The sequence below is a fragment of the Pelmatolapia mariae genome, linkage group LG4, assembly GCF_036321145.2.
Source record: "Pelmatolapia mariae isolate MD_Pm_ZW linkage group LG4, Pm_UMD_F_2, whole genome shotgun sequence".
Taxonomy (NCBI): Eukaryota; Metazoa; Chordata; class Actinopteri; order Cichliformes; family Cichlidae; genus Pelmatolapia; species Pelmatolapia mariae.
In genome coordinates, this window is record NC_086230.1 from 8028037 (window position 1) to 8044925 (window position 16889).

The window sequence follows — 16889 nt, forward strand, 5'->3', positions numbered from 1 at the left end:
TCCTTCATAACTTTTGCACTGTCCACTTCCTGCTGTGACAAAACAAATTTCCCACGTGTGGGACTAATAAAGGTTATCTTATCTTATCTTATCTTATCTTATTTCTGCTGCATCAGCAGTTCACGCTGGTGGTGCCGTAAGGATAGCTTCTTGGCAAATTAGCACTAATTGAGAACTGTTTAAACTTCACGGCCTAACCTAAGTATTGTTGCTGACCGTGTCCACCCATTTATGGCCACAGCGTACCCAATCTTCTGATGGCTGCTAACACACAACGTCACAAAGTTTAAATCACCTCAAACTGGTTTCTGTATATGAAAGCATAATAGGTTTACTTTAAATAAATGGAAAGTTAGTACTCAGCAAGATGACTGCTCCTGAGACTTTGGCCTCATGTTGCTTACACTGTGACTTTTGTTTTACTTGAAAATCACACAAGCTAATAAAAAAAGATCAAAGAGGGTCAAAAACCACTCACTTAAAATTGTTAAAGAAAGAAGAACAGATCAAAAACACTAGAAAAATGCTGAGTTAAGGCGCAGCAGACGTGAAGACTAAATAAATCTTGGTAGCCTATTGGATGACCTCATATTTCACTCGGAAAACCTGTAATTTCTTTCCTAAGCATCTCATCTCAGTATTTAATGTGACCAGGAGTATTCTAATGTGCCCGAAGCTAAACGTTATACTGAAACCATTTTTCTAATGTCCAATATTCTTCTGACTCACAGGGTCCAGATCCTGTGAAAAGATTTCATAACTAGGTGTCATCTGCATGGTTTTCATGACACTTCTTACTCCTTACGCACACCCACTCAAAAACACACACATACACACACCCTGGGTTGCATTATGTAACAGGCACAAACAGCCTGCATATTAATCATGTGTCAAATAGGTGTCATTAAGAAAAAAGAAAGAAATGGCACAAACATGAGTCATAGTGACATATTTTTTACTGATTCACCAGTTAGCCAAAGTGACAGAACAGAGGAAAAAGTGCATTTTCTTTAAAAAAAAAAAAAAAAAAAATCACAGAAGACAAAGGTGAATTTTCCTGAGAAACTGTCACATCAATCTCACATGCTTTCCCATTGGACTCTGGGAGTCGGAGAAACTGGGGTGGTCAAATAAATACTGCTCTCCCGAGCAACGTAGCTAACAGTCGCTTTGAGTGACTGGAACAGAAAAGCCTACATTTGAATCTGTACATGCAGTGTAGACAGACACAACCTACAGACCAGTTATGTTACCTGGATCGATCAGTTCTGTGATTCTGCCCATTAAAAGCAAATCGCTCCTCTCTGCAATTTGAATTTAGTTTTGGCGAATAAGCAGGAAGCCAAATGAAGCAAGTAGAAGGGTTGTGAATTAACTTTGTCAGGATGGATAAAAATTTGAATTTTACTGCACTGACAGAGAGCAAACAATAGTTGCTGTGTTTGAGGAGGCCATTTCCAACTAATCAGATAGCTCAGGACTTTATACTCTAACTTGTAAATGACAAAGAAAACTGAAAATGGTTGTTTGTTTTCCAGGTCACAGACAGAGATACAGGTCTCCTTAACAGTTATGACTCATGGGTCAGTCTAGTGAGTCCATGGTGTAGTGGCTAGCACATTCACCTTATGTGCAAAAGATCACCAAATCAACTCCAGGAGGAGACACAAACCCAGCCTCAGGGGGTCCAAAGCTAGTGTAGTCCTGGTACTGCTCCCAAGGCAAGATATTTGCTAGAGCTGCACCAACCTCACATAATATCTGTGCTAAATTAAAACCTGCAAATTCATCAACTTGGAAAATAACAAAGGAGCTGAAAATACTTTCTTAGTCATCTTGACACGAAAGTCGATTTTACCAGGAGCGCAGATGTAAGTGGTCAGAATGAAACTTCCAGGGATCGATTCAAACGTAGCAATGGTGCTTCAGAAAAGGACTGCGAATTTGAGTTTAGCTATACTTAAATGTCCTGTTTTCCTCCACTCACCCACAACCAGTTAAAGCTGGCTGCCCCTCCCTGAGTCTGGTTCTGCTGGAGGTTTCTTCCTGTTAAAAGGGAGTTTTTCCTTCCCACTTTTGCAAAGTGCTTGCTTATATGGGGTCATCTGATTGCTGGACTTTATATTGATTTTACTATTTAAAGCACCTTAAGGTGACAGCTTTTGGGATTTAGCATTGTATAAATGAAACTGAACTGAATTGTTTAAGGAAACAGAGATCTTCATGGTTACACATTAATGAACTGATCATACTAAAGTTAAAAAAAAAACCAAAAAACATTTTTTTTTGTATGTTTTCAATATGCCCTTTATGTAACTGCAGGACACTTTCCAGAGCCTACAAAAACATTTATTATTACACGACTGTCTGCTCACGCCAAAGGAAACAAATATGGTTGCTGAAAAAAATTAGCCAAATCTCAGATCTAGAAGCATCCTGAATTGGTTCCCACAGAGTGGGGAAATACTACACGGTGTGTGGGCTGGTCATGAACGTGACCGGTTCTTTTACTTAATCCGTAACCCCAAATAAAAATGAACATGTAACAAAGCACAACTAGCTCAGAAAGCAACAGTTACTAGCAAGCTAGTTAACGAGCCTTGCTAATGTTTACAGCTACGTTTAATCACTTCTTCTTTTTTAATATCGGAAATTGTCCTGAAAAACAAAACAAAAACAGAAAACATATCAAATTAATTCTGGCTGATTTTGCCAAGTCTGGTAAGTGAACAGTTGCTTGAAATATTTAGGAATCACTCTTTACCAAATGAGGAAATTAGCCTCTGACACAGCATGCGTCCTGCACAGCTGTTAGTCCGAATCACTCCTGCCTTCATCCTCAGCCTGTAAAAACACGGCTGATGTTCATCGCCCTGGACGTGCAAGGCAATACAGACGCGGCAAAGTCTCTCTCTTCACTGGAAGACTTCCTTTGGTCTCAGAGGTGTCCAGCCAGTAATGCTTATGCACCTCAGGTTGCCTGCTTGTCTGGGTGACTCTTTAACTTGTGGAATTTGACACTGTCCAGCTTCTCGAACCTCTTGTCACAGAACTCACAGGTGAAGTTGTAGTGGGCTTCTGGAGTGTGTTTCTTCATGTGCCAGTTCAGGGATGCGCGCTGGCGACACTGGTAGCCACAGATTTCACATCTGACAGATGATGACGATGACGTGGGTGACAAGATGTATGTGAGAATGTTAATATTTGGGGCCATGTAATAAATTTAGCTCCCAGAGAGACTAGTGACTCAACAATTGCTCCACATTTTAATTCCAATATAAAGCAACAGTGATCTGAACTTCTGAGTGTTTAATTACTAAAAGGAGTAACAATAGGATCTGTTTGAAGCATTAGTAACTTACTGGAGTGGTGTTTCTCCTGTGTGGGTCCGCCTGTGAACCTCCAGGTGATTTTTGCGTTTAAATGACTTTCCACAAGTCTCACAGATAAAATCTCTAACGCCTGTAGGAAGATTCATGTTTACATTTGGAAGTATATGCAGATAACATGCAGGCAATACACAGGGGCGTCTTTTGCGAACTCACCAGAATGGATGATCATGTGGCGATGCAGATGGTTCGACAGGTAGAATTTCTTTCCACAGCCAGGGTGGGGACAAACCTTTGTCCTTCCTTTCCTGTGAACTAGGTTCACGTGATTCTACAGAGAGCAGACATTTAGATCTCGTGTGTGGAAACAGAAAAAGCTCAAATGCAGAGCACGACTAATTAACTTTACCTGAAAGCTGCTAATTGCTACATAGACTTGACTGCAGCCCTCGTACGGACAGTGGAACATCTTGACCATCCCATCAGCCTCGATCACCGGTCCTCGTCTGCTTCTCTTTGACCTGACATTGCAAAAAGGGGCACAGTGGACGGAGCGGCACACTAAGGAGACCAACTTAAAAAAAATGACCTGACGACATTGGCATTCTCTATTTGCTTTTAAGATGATGTTGAGTACGTGAGTCTCAAACCTGCTCAGACTCCTCTGCAGCTGTCTGTCACTGCCCAGCTCCAAAGTGTCAACACTGGGCTGCAGCAGTTGTTTGTCAGTCAAACCTGCAGGGAAACGACAAGTAAATTCTTTTAGAGAAAACATAAAGACTCCCATTAGTCAAATCTGAGTGCTGGGAAGAAAATTCAAATCATTTAAGTCAATATCCAAAGTGTAAAGAAAACAAAATGCAAATCAGTGCACATTACACTCTTTCTTGGTATTAGGTGTTGGCTGGATTTAGTCAGAAACTATCAGACTGGTGCTGCATGTTGCAGGAGAGCAAAAGGGATTCACACAGGTAATCTAGAACTTCCTGTTTTACAAAGTTCATGCCCACTGCGAGCAGTGGCGCTAAAATGCATGTGATATAGACATATATACACTGGCATGAATTTATATAAACATAATCAAATATTTGCTTATATAACTTGAATTGACACATCTCAGTAGCACAAACATATCATAACATTCAAGTTCTGTATTTTATTCACATGGAAATCAATGGACGGGATGTTTACATGAAACAGGTATGATTCAAATCTATGTAAGTATACTTCTCTTGAGTTTGCTGACAGTAAATAAACCCAAAACAAAAAGAGGCACTTTACTGCATGTCCAGTGATGTCTGTTATGGACATGAGACAGTCTCTCAGAGAGTCAGCCAGCAGACTTAGTGAAGCGGAATAGTGTAAGCATCTTTTAAAATTGGAAATCATTCCCCGAATGGATGTGCTTCCTATTAGAACCTAAACTTTCACAAAATGCTTACAGTTTTCAGAATATTTCTGTTAATTTCTGTGTTTTTATTAGGAACTTACAACAACTTACAACTTCAAAACTTCTTCAGAGCTTTTATGCTCATTTTTTAGCAATAAATGTTACATTTCAGACATAAAACATCAGATAATTTTAATGATGCTTTATTTATTACAATAAGACTGAATACTTTGAGTATCAAATGATCATCAAAAGATTGACAGATATAGGAACATTTCATCTCAAAGTCCAGGAATTTCCAGTTCCAAAGTAGCGCACCTGTCATGGAGTCCTCATCCTCTGCTGTTCTGATTTTCGAGTCAGCCGTGCACACCTGGTTGTAGGTGACGCCCCCGATGACGGTGCAGGTGACTTCCTCCACATTTCCGCCTCCCATGTTGAGTTGGATTCCCTCGGATGCCAGGGCTTCGTAGCTGGGGCCAGTGATGATAATTAACTAGGAACGATGGGAAATGTAGTTTATGAAAAAGAGTAACACACTCCTCCTGCAGTCTTATTTCTGTGAGATACTCCTTTACCTACCTGTGAGCCCTCCAAAGCCGTCCTCTGGTCAGGAATCTCACAGCCAGTCACCACCGTTTGCAGAGTCTGAGGCTCAAACAGTTCGCTCTGCTCTTGGACCTGCATGGTCGGTGGGACTGACAGTTCTGTCTGAGCACCCAGGCGCACTGAGCCACTCAGGCTCTGCGACAGCACCAAGTCCTCATCAGACTTGTCAAGGTCATCAGCTAAGGATGCCGTCATAACGCACTCGTAATCGTGCCTAACAGTCCTGACTTCCTCTTCTCTGAGGCGTTCTTCTTCCCCTCCATCCTTACCTTGCCTCAGATCTTCAGTCTCCTCCTCTTCCTCTGTGGGGACAGAGTGAAAAGCCGCTGTGAGGGAGCCTTGCTGTCGCACCATCTCCACTTCCCAGATAGACTGTCCTGTCAGCGGAGCTCCCTTGGAAGAGGCCACTACGCTGGCTTCAGGGGTTGGAGCTACAACCTCTTCTACCTGGCTTACAGTTTCCTGATGTTCCTCAGAAACATCCACATTTTCTCCCACATCTACAAAAAGAAAATGATTAATAAAAGGGCAAGTTGGTCATTAATAAATGTAGGATTTACTGAAGTCTACAAAACAAAACAAACACTGACAGTACGATTCTACACACCTTTCAACTGTCTGTGAGCCTCCTTCCTTCTCTTCCGGCTTACTATGTTTTTTGCTACAGACACGTCTGTTTTGACTGCACACTCTCCATCGCTGTCCCTGTTCACTCCCTCAGAGTCACTTGCCTCCCCCAGAGGTGAGAAAAGGTATTGCACAAACGAGTGGTTGCCTTCACATTGCCAGACTGCAGAGGTGGAGAAGTTGGACTGGGTCTCTAGAGCTCTAAGCTGGGGCTCGTGTGGGCAAGAGTGTGAGTGCTGCTGGTACCAACACACCAGGCTCTGGAGGCTGGACACACATTGCTTCCTGCCTGAGTGTATATGCCGGGGTGGGGGGTGGGGGGCATATGAGATGGATGATGAATGGTAGATGAATTTTTGTTGGATAAACAGTTTGTAGAATGAGATTAACCACATATCATGCAACTAAGACTCAACACGTACTGTAATAGCTTACATGAAAGTTGATTTCTCAGCAAATAAGAATAAATGTCAAGTCAGTGTAAACATGCATAAAGCAAAAAGATTTAAATTTGGTCACAGTTGGCTTCAAGGTGACCTCCTCGTGCATGTTTGCAGAACTGCTGCCTATTTTAGATCACTCCATGGAAGTCCTGGTCTAACATAACTCTTGCACTAGATCTCCTCCACTGAGTCAAAACAGCAATGCTTCAATTACAAATTCACTTTGGTGAAGCAGGGATGCAAATGTGGCAAGCACTGCAGGTAGTGAAGAACAATATTGCCCTAAGCAGCATGATGGCACAACAAGTGCCAAAGTGCCACAGATCGGGATATTTATTGAAGGAATTCACCATGCAGCACCACAGAAATGAGCATGTTCATGGTTGCACTCAGGCTTTGACATGGAAGACATCTTCCAATGTTTGAAAATGTCTTCTGAGTTGCAAACTTGGCTCTAATGACATACAATTATGTAATTAATACTATTTTTATTTTTTCATAACATGTTGATAATGTTGAAAACCTGATTTTTAGTTATAAAACTTTAGAAAATGCAGTAACATTTTGTTCACATTACTTAAACAATATGTGAAACATTTCATGCATATCCGCTTTAGGATAGGGATTTGTGGTGGGATGTGGCACTGTACTCAAGTTTTATGTTGGAATAAGTAAATAAATCGTTTCACACTGCTTAAAAAATAATGAGAAATGTGTAATACAATACTCTTTTTAAGTTATAACCTCAAAACTGTTCTTCTAGATCTTTGTGAAATTTTGGATCTTTATTGTCTGTGTAACTAACTTGATGCAAGCACTTTTCTCTAGAAAACATTTAGACAAGCTCCAGTTTGATACACCAAATAACTGAGCCGCTTTAAACAGACTTCATTCCCAACCTCAAACCCTGCATGCTTAATTTGGAAATATTTCCATGTAATAATGGCTCCACACACCTCTTTTCTGTTTTGCCGAGACTTCTGGGGCAATCTTCTTCCTGCAGCACAGAAACACATTGTTTGGAAAAAACAGATTAGTCACAACAAACAAACAGTACTTATCTAAAGTTGGACTACTGTGCTTTTGCTTGCTTTTTATCATACTGTTACAATGGTGGGTACTCGTATTAAATATGATGTTACAAACTGCAACATTTATTTCAAACCTTCTGTTTGCTATAGGCAGCAAATCAGAAAAGAGTTGGCTTAAGGGGAGGGGGGGTGAGAATGAACAGAGGGACTGAACTAGGGCATAACCAAGGATTATTTTTGAACAGTGAATTATGAAAATATACCCTCGTAGAGTCCAGTTATAACAGTAAGTGCCCTTTAAGATGAAAACTAGCACAAATGTGAATAGCAATGTCTGACAGAAGAAAACAGCTAGTCAGTATACTACTCTGGTTAGATAACGTGTCTGCAGCACATTCCTACCCGCAGTATTTCTGCTGGTATTTTTCTCCATAGGTGGAGTTGAGTAGGATGAGATATTCTGCCAGCCCGGCGTCGCTCAGACCGGTCCGCCTGCGGAGATCACTCCACAGCTTGTGCGACTCTCCGAGGTACACCCTCCTGACATCGTACTTCTTTCTGGATTCCAGCCGCCTCTGCGCTCGGTCGGAGTCTGTGAGTCTGGGTCGCCCCCTACAGCGCCTCAAAACACCCTTTCCTTGCTCCCCGGCTTGGTTTGTGTCCAGGGGAGCCTCCACTTCTGCCAGCTGATGCGCCATCTTGGCCATAACAGCTGATGCTTTGATTATCCGACATGCCGGAAGTTGTGTAAGGACTCGCAGGAAACACTGATATCAACGCATTTTGAGCTCGTCTTCCTCGCGCTATAGATTCATAAACTTTGCGTTGGCAATATCTAGTTTTTCCTTTTAAGCTAGGCGAAGACATCGGTGAAATGCTAATAGAAGTATGAACCGTGTGGACCGAGCGGAACGTTATAATGGACACAATGCGTTGCACCCGGACCGCAGTAGCACGAACACCATCGTGCACCATGTAAACAAACGCGGGAAGCTTGAGCCAGAGCATCGTTTTTGGTTAGTAAAGTGTTGATTGTGGGATTATGACACATGGCTGATATTTTGACGCTCGTTTTTCGGACGTTTATGTCACAATCCGATTTAAAGAAGGACGTCAAAGTTATTACTCCGTCACCAACGACCTGCAGCACCCTGGTGGTCGGAGACCACAGCCTCAGCCGCTCCATGCTGCTTTTGGCTTCTGTCACAGCTGCCGCGGAGATGGGCATAAAAGTGATGTTCTTTACCCAGACTCAGATCCAGAGCCTTCCAGTGTCTCTGCAGAGATGTGTTCCCAACCTGAGCCCAGAAAGTCTAAAGGTAGGGGTCGTTTTATGTTTAAACTGTGCCCAAATTCGCAAAAGTTGTTTTCTTTTTTTTTTCTTTTTTCTTTTTTAAAGTGCTACTGTGATAAACAACATTTTAGTAGCCCAGGTGCCTTGTGTGTTAGTGTTTTGAGGGTTGTTGTCATGGAAGTTTTCTCTTCTTCCAACATAGGTGCTTGCATTTTATTTAATTATTTAGTCATTTAGTTGCAGATCATCCAATCCGTGAATGCTATTTACGTTTTATAATATGAATATATAAACGTTACAGACCTGTGCAGGTGTTTAAAATGACATTTGAGCAGACGTGATACCCCTCTTTTTTTAACTCCCGTTTTTATTGTTATCTGTTCACCTTTTTTGGGTCAGGGAAACAAATAAATATTATAAGAAATAACTGAGGTCTAGTTTAGGTTTAAAGTGGTTTAGGGTTGCAACACAGCAGAAAGACACCAGCCACTGCCATGATTACAATTACTGTACGGCTCAATCAAAGCACATAATAATTTAATACTTTTACAACCATGGATATGGTGCATTATGTTAACTGGTCACTGACTTGTTAATATCTGTGATATCAATATCTTTGATTGCAGTTAGAAAATTAGAAACTCACATGTAATCACAAGTAATTAAACAATTGAGCATTTATCACCACGTGTCACGTGGAGCTGGATAAAGCAAAAAACACTAGTATTATAATTGTGTTTTAAGCCTTTGTAGATGTAATGGATCAGGTCATGATTATAATACAACACAGGCAACAATGCCATAATAATTTGCTGATCAATTATTAAAATGTCAAAAAAAAATTATTGCCTGAAAAGTTACCCAGCAATTAAAACAAAAATGTAATTGTAGCCCCAGATTTAAAAAGTATTTTAGGTGTGATAAAATTAGGTGGTTAAATCAATAATCTACCATGATTTATTTAGCTTTTCATTTTTTGTGTGTTTATGTATTTATCATTATTATTATTGTTGTTGTTATTATTAATAATCTATTTATTTATATATTTTTTTGTCAAAGAAAATCAAGTTTTCCTATCCCAGGACAGTGGAGGAACTCCTCCAGCAGGTGGCCAGCCTTCATGAGCCTACCAACACGTCCCCCACACCTCCTTCACTCATCATAGTTGACAGACTGGAGAGCTTCCTGTGTGGTCCTGGGGGCAGCAGCCAAAGTGGATTTCACCCTGGGGAGAAGTCTTGCGCTGCGCACATTGCTGCGCTGCTGTGTGACACTGCTGCCTTTCTCACGCAAGTCCTGGAACAGCGGGGTTCAAGTTCAGCCCCCTGCCGCATTATTGCCTCTTTCTTGTCAGAGGTGAACGCTGGTGGGGATCCATCTGCAACAGATCCTATCCTTGATGTACTTGACCGCTATTTCGAGGTACGCTGTACTCTGGACCAGGACAGCGGCTATGAAGCTACAGCAGCTGCTGTACAGGAAGTGTGGCACATTTACCTTTCCGGGAGAGGAATCACAGACCCTTCTTTTACCGAAGACTGTAACGAAAGGCCAGGTGTAGCCCAAGAGTGGAAGCTCTTCATTTTTCCTGATGGTTTAATGGAGTTTAAGTTGGTCTGAGAGAAATTTTGTGTAGAGACAGTAGTCACAGCTACATTACAGTTTCACAGGATTAGAAAAAGGGGGGGAAAAAGCTCTTCCTTTCAGATATCAGGTAAAAGGACCATAACAGTTGTAGCAGTACAATATTTAATGAGTTTGAATTTTAAATGACATGAAGGTTAATCAGAAACATTAACAGTTTTTACAAAGACGTTTAAGGAATGTGAATGTCTTAAACTAAACAGTGGTTTTCCAACATTTTTGGCTGAGAGTCACTTAATAACAAGACAAAATGACACAGAGCAAAAAGTCTCTAAAACACATTGTAAATTCCAATAAACACACAGTGTAATGCTTTTCTGTTTGTCTTTCCTTTATCATAATTTGTGAAACTCGAGACTTCAGTAGCTGATATCACATTGAAATAAATTACAAAATGAAAAAGTTTCTCTTATTATGTATATTTAAGCATAAAGAAATACACATTGGGGAGTTCCCCCTAGTAAAGAGCTAGATCCTGTTTGTAGGGGAAAAGACAACTTTATTATAGAAAAGCTCTTGCAAACTAACTGTGAAAGCTAGCGAGTTGTCAGTTTTTGCACTATAAAATTTGTTTCCTGCCGTATCACACTTTGCTGGACTAAAATAATTTAACAGTGTTGAAAATCGTGGTTTTAGAGTAACTACAATTTCAGTTGCTAGATGTTTTTGAGCAACAAAATCAAACAAGGATGTGCAAAAGTATGGAAATCAATTTTTTGGAGTGATTGATGAAAATTGATATTAGCTTAAAATGTCCCCACACACCCTGCATTAGTAGTGGTTACTAGATTTCTTTTACTTCAAGATCCAAGGTTTTCTTGAGAATGGCAGCAATTTACAGATTTGATCATCCTCTCAAACAATTGTGATAAAAACAGAAAACAAAAACTGTATTATTATGTACAAGTACAGTGAGTTTCACACTTGGATATGATCCAAAATATTCAAAAGTTCTTAAAATTTAAAAAACCTCAAATGAACAACTGCAAATAACATATTAAAAATATATATTACTTATCAAAAGCAAAGCCAAAATGCAGGAGCAGTATAGAAAAACTGAGTACACCTGTCACTTAAAGCTCGAGAAACTGAGATCAATTCAATTTTATTTTTATAGCGTCAAATCACAACAAGATTGTCTCAAGGCCCTTTATATTGTGAGGTAAAGACCCTACAATAATACAATGGAGGTTCCATTAACTGAAAGAGGGCATGCTTTTTCATAGCTGCAGATGGCTGCCAGATTTGCCATAATTATTTTTTAAAAGACAGAGAGCGTTATAGGTTTTAGCAAATGTTAGCCAAGCTAAGTTTATTTGTAGTTTTGGAATAATATACACTTGATGCTGAGTAATCTGAGTTTGAAAAATAAAAAACACAACAGTTTCACAGTTTCTTTTTCACAGCAGTGATGATGAAAAATTAAGTAACAACAGCTGTGATGACAAGCTTGTTCTTGCACAAAGCCTTAATTAATATGATCATCAAAAACCTGCTCTGCACAGTTTTTACCACGCCTTCATTCTGTATTTAGTGGTGAGCTGAACAAAAGTATACATAGATATTAATAACTGCAATATGTATGACGATGTTTGTACAAAGTTTCTTCTGGTAATTGGATGATTGAGTAGGTGCTATTTCACAGTTTAATGTCAGTAATGATACAATTTATCAAAGATTGCAGAAACTTGAAGTTTGACTTTACAACAACGTAAAAAATTTGAAAGTCGCATTACTTCTAACAAGAAGACATAAAAGCTAGAGGCAAACTCCTACTGCTTTGTTCACCTAAAATTCTGTCATGCTGCACAGAAAGCATTATAAAGAGAATGCTGCTCTAACCAAGCAGCATGAACTGCTTTAAGCAAGTTCATTTTTGTCTGTGTGGCTTTTGCGATGTGTGAATTAGGGTGCTAAATGGTGCCTCATGCTGAGAAAAATAAAAGCTCTATCAGCTGAAAATTATAAAATTTAGTTAAAGCAGTACATTTATTCTATACCTTAAACATGATATGAAAACAAAAGTATGCTATCAATTAATAAGGAGAATGGTGTTAGCTGTGCCAAGTTTGTACTTCTTGCTCCTTTGCACCTCTGTCAACCTACAGGTTTTTTAACACTATTAACACTTACTTTTGTGCAGTCTTTCACAAGAATACCCCATATTCATTAAATGCTATAAAAGGAAAACTGCTATTATATTGGCAATAGGTCATGAATAACTACTTCCTTATTTACCATCAATGAGCAGTAATTAGATAGCAAATTAATTATATTTGTAGTATATGGTGCAGGCTGCAGCATCAAAAAGTGCTTTATAATGACTAATAAAGAACCAGTCTGCTACCAGTATGCATGCTAATAAGAAACCTGTTAATGGTCAATATGTATGCCTTAACATGAAGCTTTACAAAATTCTTCATGGTGGAGAAACTCAGGAAGTTCAATCCCTCAGTGTCCTGTACAGAGTTCTTTAGCTTACACTGTGGTGTCAGTCACCTCCCCAGTTACTTTCGTAACAGTTGATGGGAAGCCATGTTGCCTTGGGTGAATATCCAAATTCCCTTTACAGAGTCTGTTTTAAAACAGTTTAGCTTCCTCTCAGCCATCATCATGGACAGGGTACTGCCTCACCAAGAAGGGTTTCCTGTGAGCAGGGATCGCGTTCTTGTACTCGTTGGTGTAGACAGGCACTTTTCCATTTTCATCAACTCTGCTCATGGGGCTATAGTCCATTGAGACCCCAGAGTCTGCCACTGCCATGTAGGTGTACCCGGGGCCCTTGGCCATCCAGGCATGGTTTGGGTACTCAAAACTGGACTGGGAAGAAATGCAACCTGATCCAGAGCTTTGAGGCGCTGATCCCAGGTCAGAGTGAGATTCACACAATGCTGTATTTCCAGAGAGAAAAAGAGCCTCAAGGGGCAAGGCTTCCTCAAGGTTGCTATCCATACTGTTGTTGTTGGCACTGAGGGTGACGTAGGTGTCTTGAGACTCCAGCAAAGAAGACTGCGAGCAGGGAACCTGGTGCTGGTGGAGTGCCCGCAAACGGTCCAGTAACCAGTGGTGGTGCGGTGCGGCTCTTTCACCATCTGTCTCGCCATCTAAATTGTCTTTTACCAACAGTGCTCTCTCTTCAACCCCATTCCTCAATTCCCTGCCCTCATTCCTGACTGCACTCAAAGCTCTAGAGGCCTTGGGTGGCAGAGGTGGGGAGGGCAGTGAGGGGCATAGGCTCAGTTCTGAGAGTACTTCCAGAGGAGAGGGGCATTCTTCTGAGTAGATGAAAGCTGGCGTCAACCACAAACCTCCATTGGTTTGCCCTAACCACTCCTATAGAAAAAGACAAAAAGAATATGAAGGTGTTGATGTGAGCATGTTACATTAAGCTCAAAGTGTCATTGTGCCAGGCTAAGGCTCAGTCTGCATGGCTGTAGACTCTTGGTATTTTTCTTACCTGAAAGTTCCCACCATAAATGGTAAAAAGACCCTGAAATTTGCTGTCAGGAGTTGGAATAGCTGGCCAAATCTTCTTTATAAGGAACCTAGAAAAGGAACAGACTCTTAAGATATATTTCACAACTTGTGTTTTCTGTTATTGCTACTTAAAATTCTTGAAGGACATTTTTTGAGACCAGACAGTAAGCAATCTGTTTGTGTGGGCCAGGCTGACTGACCTATGATGGGACAGGAGCATAGCAAGACACAGGACAATGAAGATGAAAGAGATGATGAGCGTCAGGGAGATGATGAGTGGATCAAATTCTAGGGGAGGAACAGAATGATCAATGTGTGTTAGATTTCTGAAAACGGTAAAAAAAAACATGGCATCATTTAGTCCCTTTCATGAGATGCCAGTGCTTTTGGGGTACATAATACATTTTTGTTATGCATTTTGATGTGAATATCCACCTGCATTAAGAGTTTCCATGAACACTGGGTCACTCCAAGCACTCCAGTAGCCATTGTAGCTAACTCCATCCAGTTTTACACGGACTTGAACCTTGTACTTTCTACTGGACTGCAGGCCTCTCAAGATATATTCTGAGCATGCCCGGGCCACTTCAACCTGCAAAAAAGCCCCAAAAAGTCCATGTGCGGCCCCATCATTAAACCTGCTGCTCAGAGTTTAACGTTCAAATGGGTGAGGCTGCTTTACCTGCCCGATGTGGCTGTCAGCCAGAGAATAGAAGACCTCATACATCATGCTGTCATCCATATACTTCAGAGGAGGTGGCACCCAGCTGACATTCAGCTGGCCTTGCTGACCTGTGCTGCTCACTGTTACATTAGCAGGAGGATCCAGAAGAACTGCACACAGACATAGAGTTGCATAGCAGTTAAGGGAAGACTGTTCCCCGCAAAGTCTCACTTTGAAACACTTCCCCTAAATCTATAGGTACCTTGATGCAATGCTGCATGCAATGCTGCATGCATACTTAGTAGAAATGGGCAGATGATGGCAGTTATTTCAACCTACAGTACACAATTTTGTTTTTAGGCACTCAGGAGGTGCATAGCCCCTTTAACCATCACTTTGAACCATGTTAGTGCAGAATGTAAGGCACAAATACTTAAAAACGTATTTAAAAAGCATTAATCTAGTGCTAAGCTTTGGCAGAATTTGTTGGCAGGAGCACCGTTTGCAGAAAAAAAACATCACTCACAGACGAGTTCGATGAGGAGGCTGCGATTGTGTATCAGTATTCCCTCCCGATGAACTTGGATGTCCATTTGGACAAACATCTGAATTCGGTTCAGATGGCATACAAACAGCATTTTCCCACCTGCTGCAGGGACGGCTCTGAGGGGGCACCTGCTGCTGTTTTCATTTCTGCTCAGGATAGAGGAAAATGGGAACATTGTGATAGTAATATTGTATTTTATTTTTTGTTTTGTAAACAAATCAAGCATTTGGATTATTTTTTTTAAAATAATAGGCTCTGGAACTGAAGCTGTGAAAAAAACCCTGAAAGTATAAGGGGTATCTCCTTAAACCACACAAATCCACTAACCCTGAAATACTTTCATTGTAGGTTGTGTAATATGAAAAAGAGATAAAAGGAAAAATCACCACATAGACTCATTTTATCTAATAATGAGTGTGACTTACTGGTAGGTGTATGTAAAGGAGTACTGATGCACAGAGCCAGCTCTCTCCTCATCTTCCTCCCAGAAGCACGTGAAGTCCTTCCTCCCTTCAGCAAAGCATTTGGGGGTTTCTGGTTCTTCTTTCAGGAGAATGGACACTGAGGGTGGCAAATTGGAAATGTGAGAGCACTATGTGAAATGGCATGGTAGGAGCACACTAACGCCTTCCTGAAAAGTTCCAGAAAAAAAAAAAACAAAACCAAAAGATGCCTTACCTTTCTCCTCGAAATCTCGAGCGTCTTGGAGGGTGGAACCCGCTCGCGCGACGCAGGCTATCACGCAAAGTGCCAACAGTCTACTCAGAATCTCACATGTCATCCTTTTGCCTTCTCGGGGAACAGAACGATCTCGGCCCTCTATTGTCCACCTGCATCACCGGAAAACAACCTGCCACAAACACATCTGCCGCAGCTCTCTCCTCGCTTGTTTTGTGTTTCGATACCATGCATAGCGCAGCGCGGTTATTACGCGCCTGCTCGTGAGCGATAAGGTGCTTATACGCCGAGCTGTTTACTTTCTCCTTGAGTGAGAACAGAAGAGGTGGGGCAAATAAAGTCTTTCAGAACTTTTTGGCATGGTGGGCGGGAATCACGCGCTCATTGATGTTTACAACATGTTTGCGATGTCTGAGATCTGTATTGCGTAAAGGGGCGCAGATAGAGAGATCGATCGATTTTTAGATGGATAGATAGATAACACCCCTTTTTGAGGAAATGGTGCGCAAACACTGACTGGCCCGAGGAGGTGGTCTGTAGTCCCCTGCTGTCTCCTGGGACAGTTTAATTCCTGCATGTGCTCATGTAACAGAAACCGCGGAGTACCCACTCACACTCTGTACGAAGCAGGCCTAAACGGTTCCTTATCTACTCACTGCACCCCCGTGTTTTCTTGGTTTGGCTAGTATTATCAGAGGTGCAGACAGCCCTGTTTCTTCACCCAAGATAAGTAGCCTCAGCCCATCCCCGTCAGTTTAAATGTAATTCAGCACGTCTTTACATCACTTACAAAGGGCAGTATGATGACTGCGAGATGGGCACCGACGTAAAGAGCTACGTTTTGTTTATATAATGACACATTTGCATACATTTGCTCACTTCAGTTTCACATCCCTTCCAGTCAGCTAAGTGAGAATTCTGTTTAGAAGCAGAGGCCTCCCTTGCATAGGGAAGGGAAGCTGTGTCTTATGGCAGGAAGAAGAGGAAGAAGACATCTGTATTGTTGCGGAGGACAAGGACAGAATGTGGTTTCTCTGTTTCTTCAGATAAAACAGATGTTTGGGGTTAGGATGTGTGATTCCTGGTCATAAATTAAACCTTAGATGTAGCCGTGACCGCAAAGACACGTGTGCAGGTTTCAGAACTCATTTATGAG

At 41.2% G+C, this 16889-nt stretch overlaps 3 protein-coding genes across 4 annotated transcripts; 1 reads left to right on the plus strand and 2 right to left on the minus strand.

Moving 5' to 3' along the window:
* Positions 1–938: 938 nt before the first annotated feature.
* Positions 939–8234, minus strand: znf653 (zinc finger protein 653). 2 transcript variants are annotated; one of them, XR_010093782.1, is made up of 11 exons: positions 7832–8234; positions 7355–7395; positions 5936–6244; positions 5302–5828; positions 5038–5215; positions 3980–4064; positions 3739–3850; positions 3546–3660; positions 3363–3462; positions 2765–3149; positions 939–2658 (listed from the first exon to the last, which is right to left on the minus strand). XR_010093782.1 is itself a non-coding variant. In XM_063471255.1 (10 exons), the coding sequence occupies exons 1-10, from the start codon at positions 8134–8136 to the stop codon at positions 2972–2974; spliced, it is 1950 nt and encodes a 649-aa protein (XP_063327325.1). In that variant the 5' UTR covers positions 8137–8234; the 3' UTR covers positions 939–2971. The 2 variants fall into 2 exon arrangements, 1 of the variants encoding a protein (XP_063327325.1); XM_063471255.1 differs by having other exon boundaries at positions 939–3149.
* A 148-nt stretch (positions 8235–8382) lies between these two features.
* swsap1 (SWIM-type zinc finger 7 associated protein 1) lies at positions 8383–11893 on the plus strand. Its single transcript, XM_063471257.1, has 2 exons — positions 8383–8748; positions 9783–11893. Exons 1-2 carry the CDS (start codon positions 8479–8481, stop codon positions 10341–10343), a joined length of 831 nt encoding a protein of 276 aa, XP_063327327.1. The 5' UTR covers positions 8383–8478; the 3' UTR covers positions 10344–11893.
* A 118-nt stretch (positions 11894–12011) lies between these two features.
* epor (erythropoietin receptor) lies at positions 12012–16053 on the minus strand. Its single transcript, XM_063471256.1, has 8 exons — positions 15734–16053; positions 15481–15616; positions 15035–15201; positions 14527–14678; positions 14280–14436; positions 14045–14132; positions 13825–13912; positions 12012–13700 (listed from the first exon to the last, which is right to left on the minus strand). The coding sequence occupies exons 1-8, from the start codon at positions 15834–15836 to the stop codon at positions 12969–12971; spliced, it is 1623 nt and encodes a 540-aa protein (XP_063327326.1). The 5' UTR covers positions 15837–16053; the 3' UTR covers positions 12012–12968.
* Positions 16054–16889: the final 836 nt, after the last annotated feature.

Bases quoted from the DNA above. Each gene is read 5' to 3' on its own strand.
- znf653 (XM_063471255.1), bottom strand. From the start codon at position 8,136: ATGGCCAAGATGGCGCATCAGCTGGCAGAAGTGGAGGCTCCCCTGGAC. The intron at 5,216-5,301 runs GTAGGTAAAGGA...CATCGTTCCTAG, and splicing joins CGGCTTTGGAGGGCTCACAG to TTAATTATCATCACTGGCCC. The intron at 3,463-3,545 runs GTGAGTTCGCAA...ATCTTCCTACAG, and splicing joins CCACATGATCATCCATTCTG to GCGTTAGAGATTTTATCTGT.
- swsap1 (XM_063471257.1), top strand. From the start codon at position 8,479: ATGGCTGATATTTTGACGCTCGTTTTTCGGACGTTTATGTCACAATCC. The intron at 8,749-9,782 runs GTAGGGGTCGTT...TTTTTGTCAAAG, and splicing joins TGAGCCCAGAAAGTCTAAAG to AAAATCAAGTTTTCCTATCC.
- epor (XM_063471256.1), bottom strand. From the start codon at position 15,836: ATGACATGTGAGATTCTGAGTAGACTGTTGGCACTTTGCGTGATAGCC. The intron at 13,913-14,044 runs GTCAGTCAGCCT...TTCCTTTTCTAG, and splicing joins ATGCTCCTGTCCCATCATAG to GTTCCTTATAAAGAAGATTT. The intron at 13,701-13,824 runs GTAAGAAAAATA...CTTTTTCTATAG, and splicing joins TTTATGGTGGGAACTTTCAG to GAGTGGTTAGGGCAAACCAA.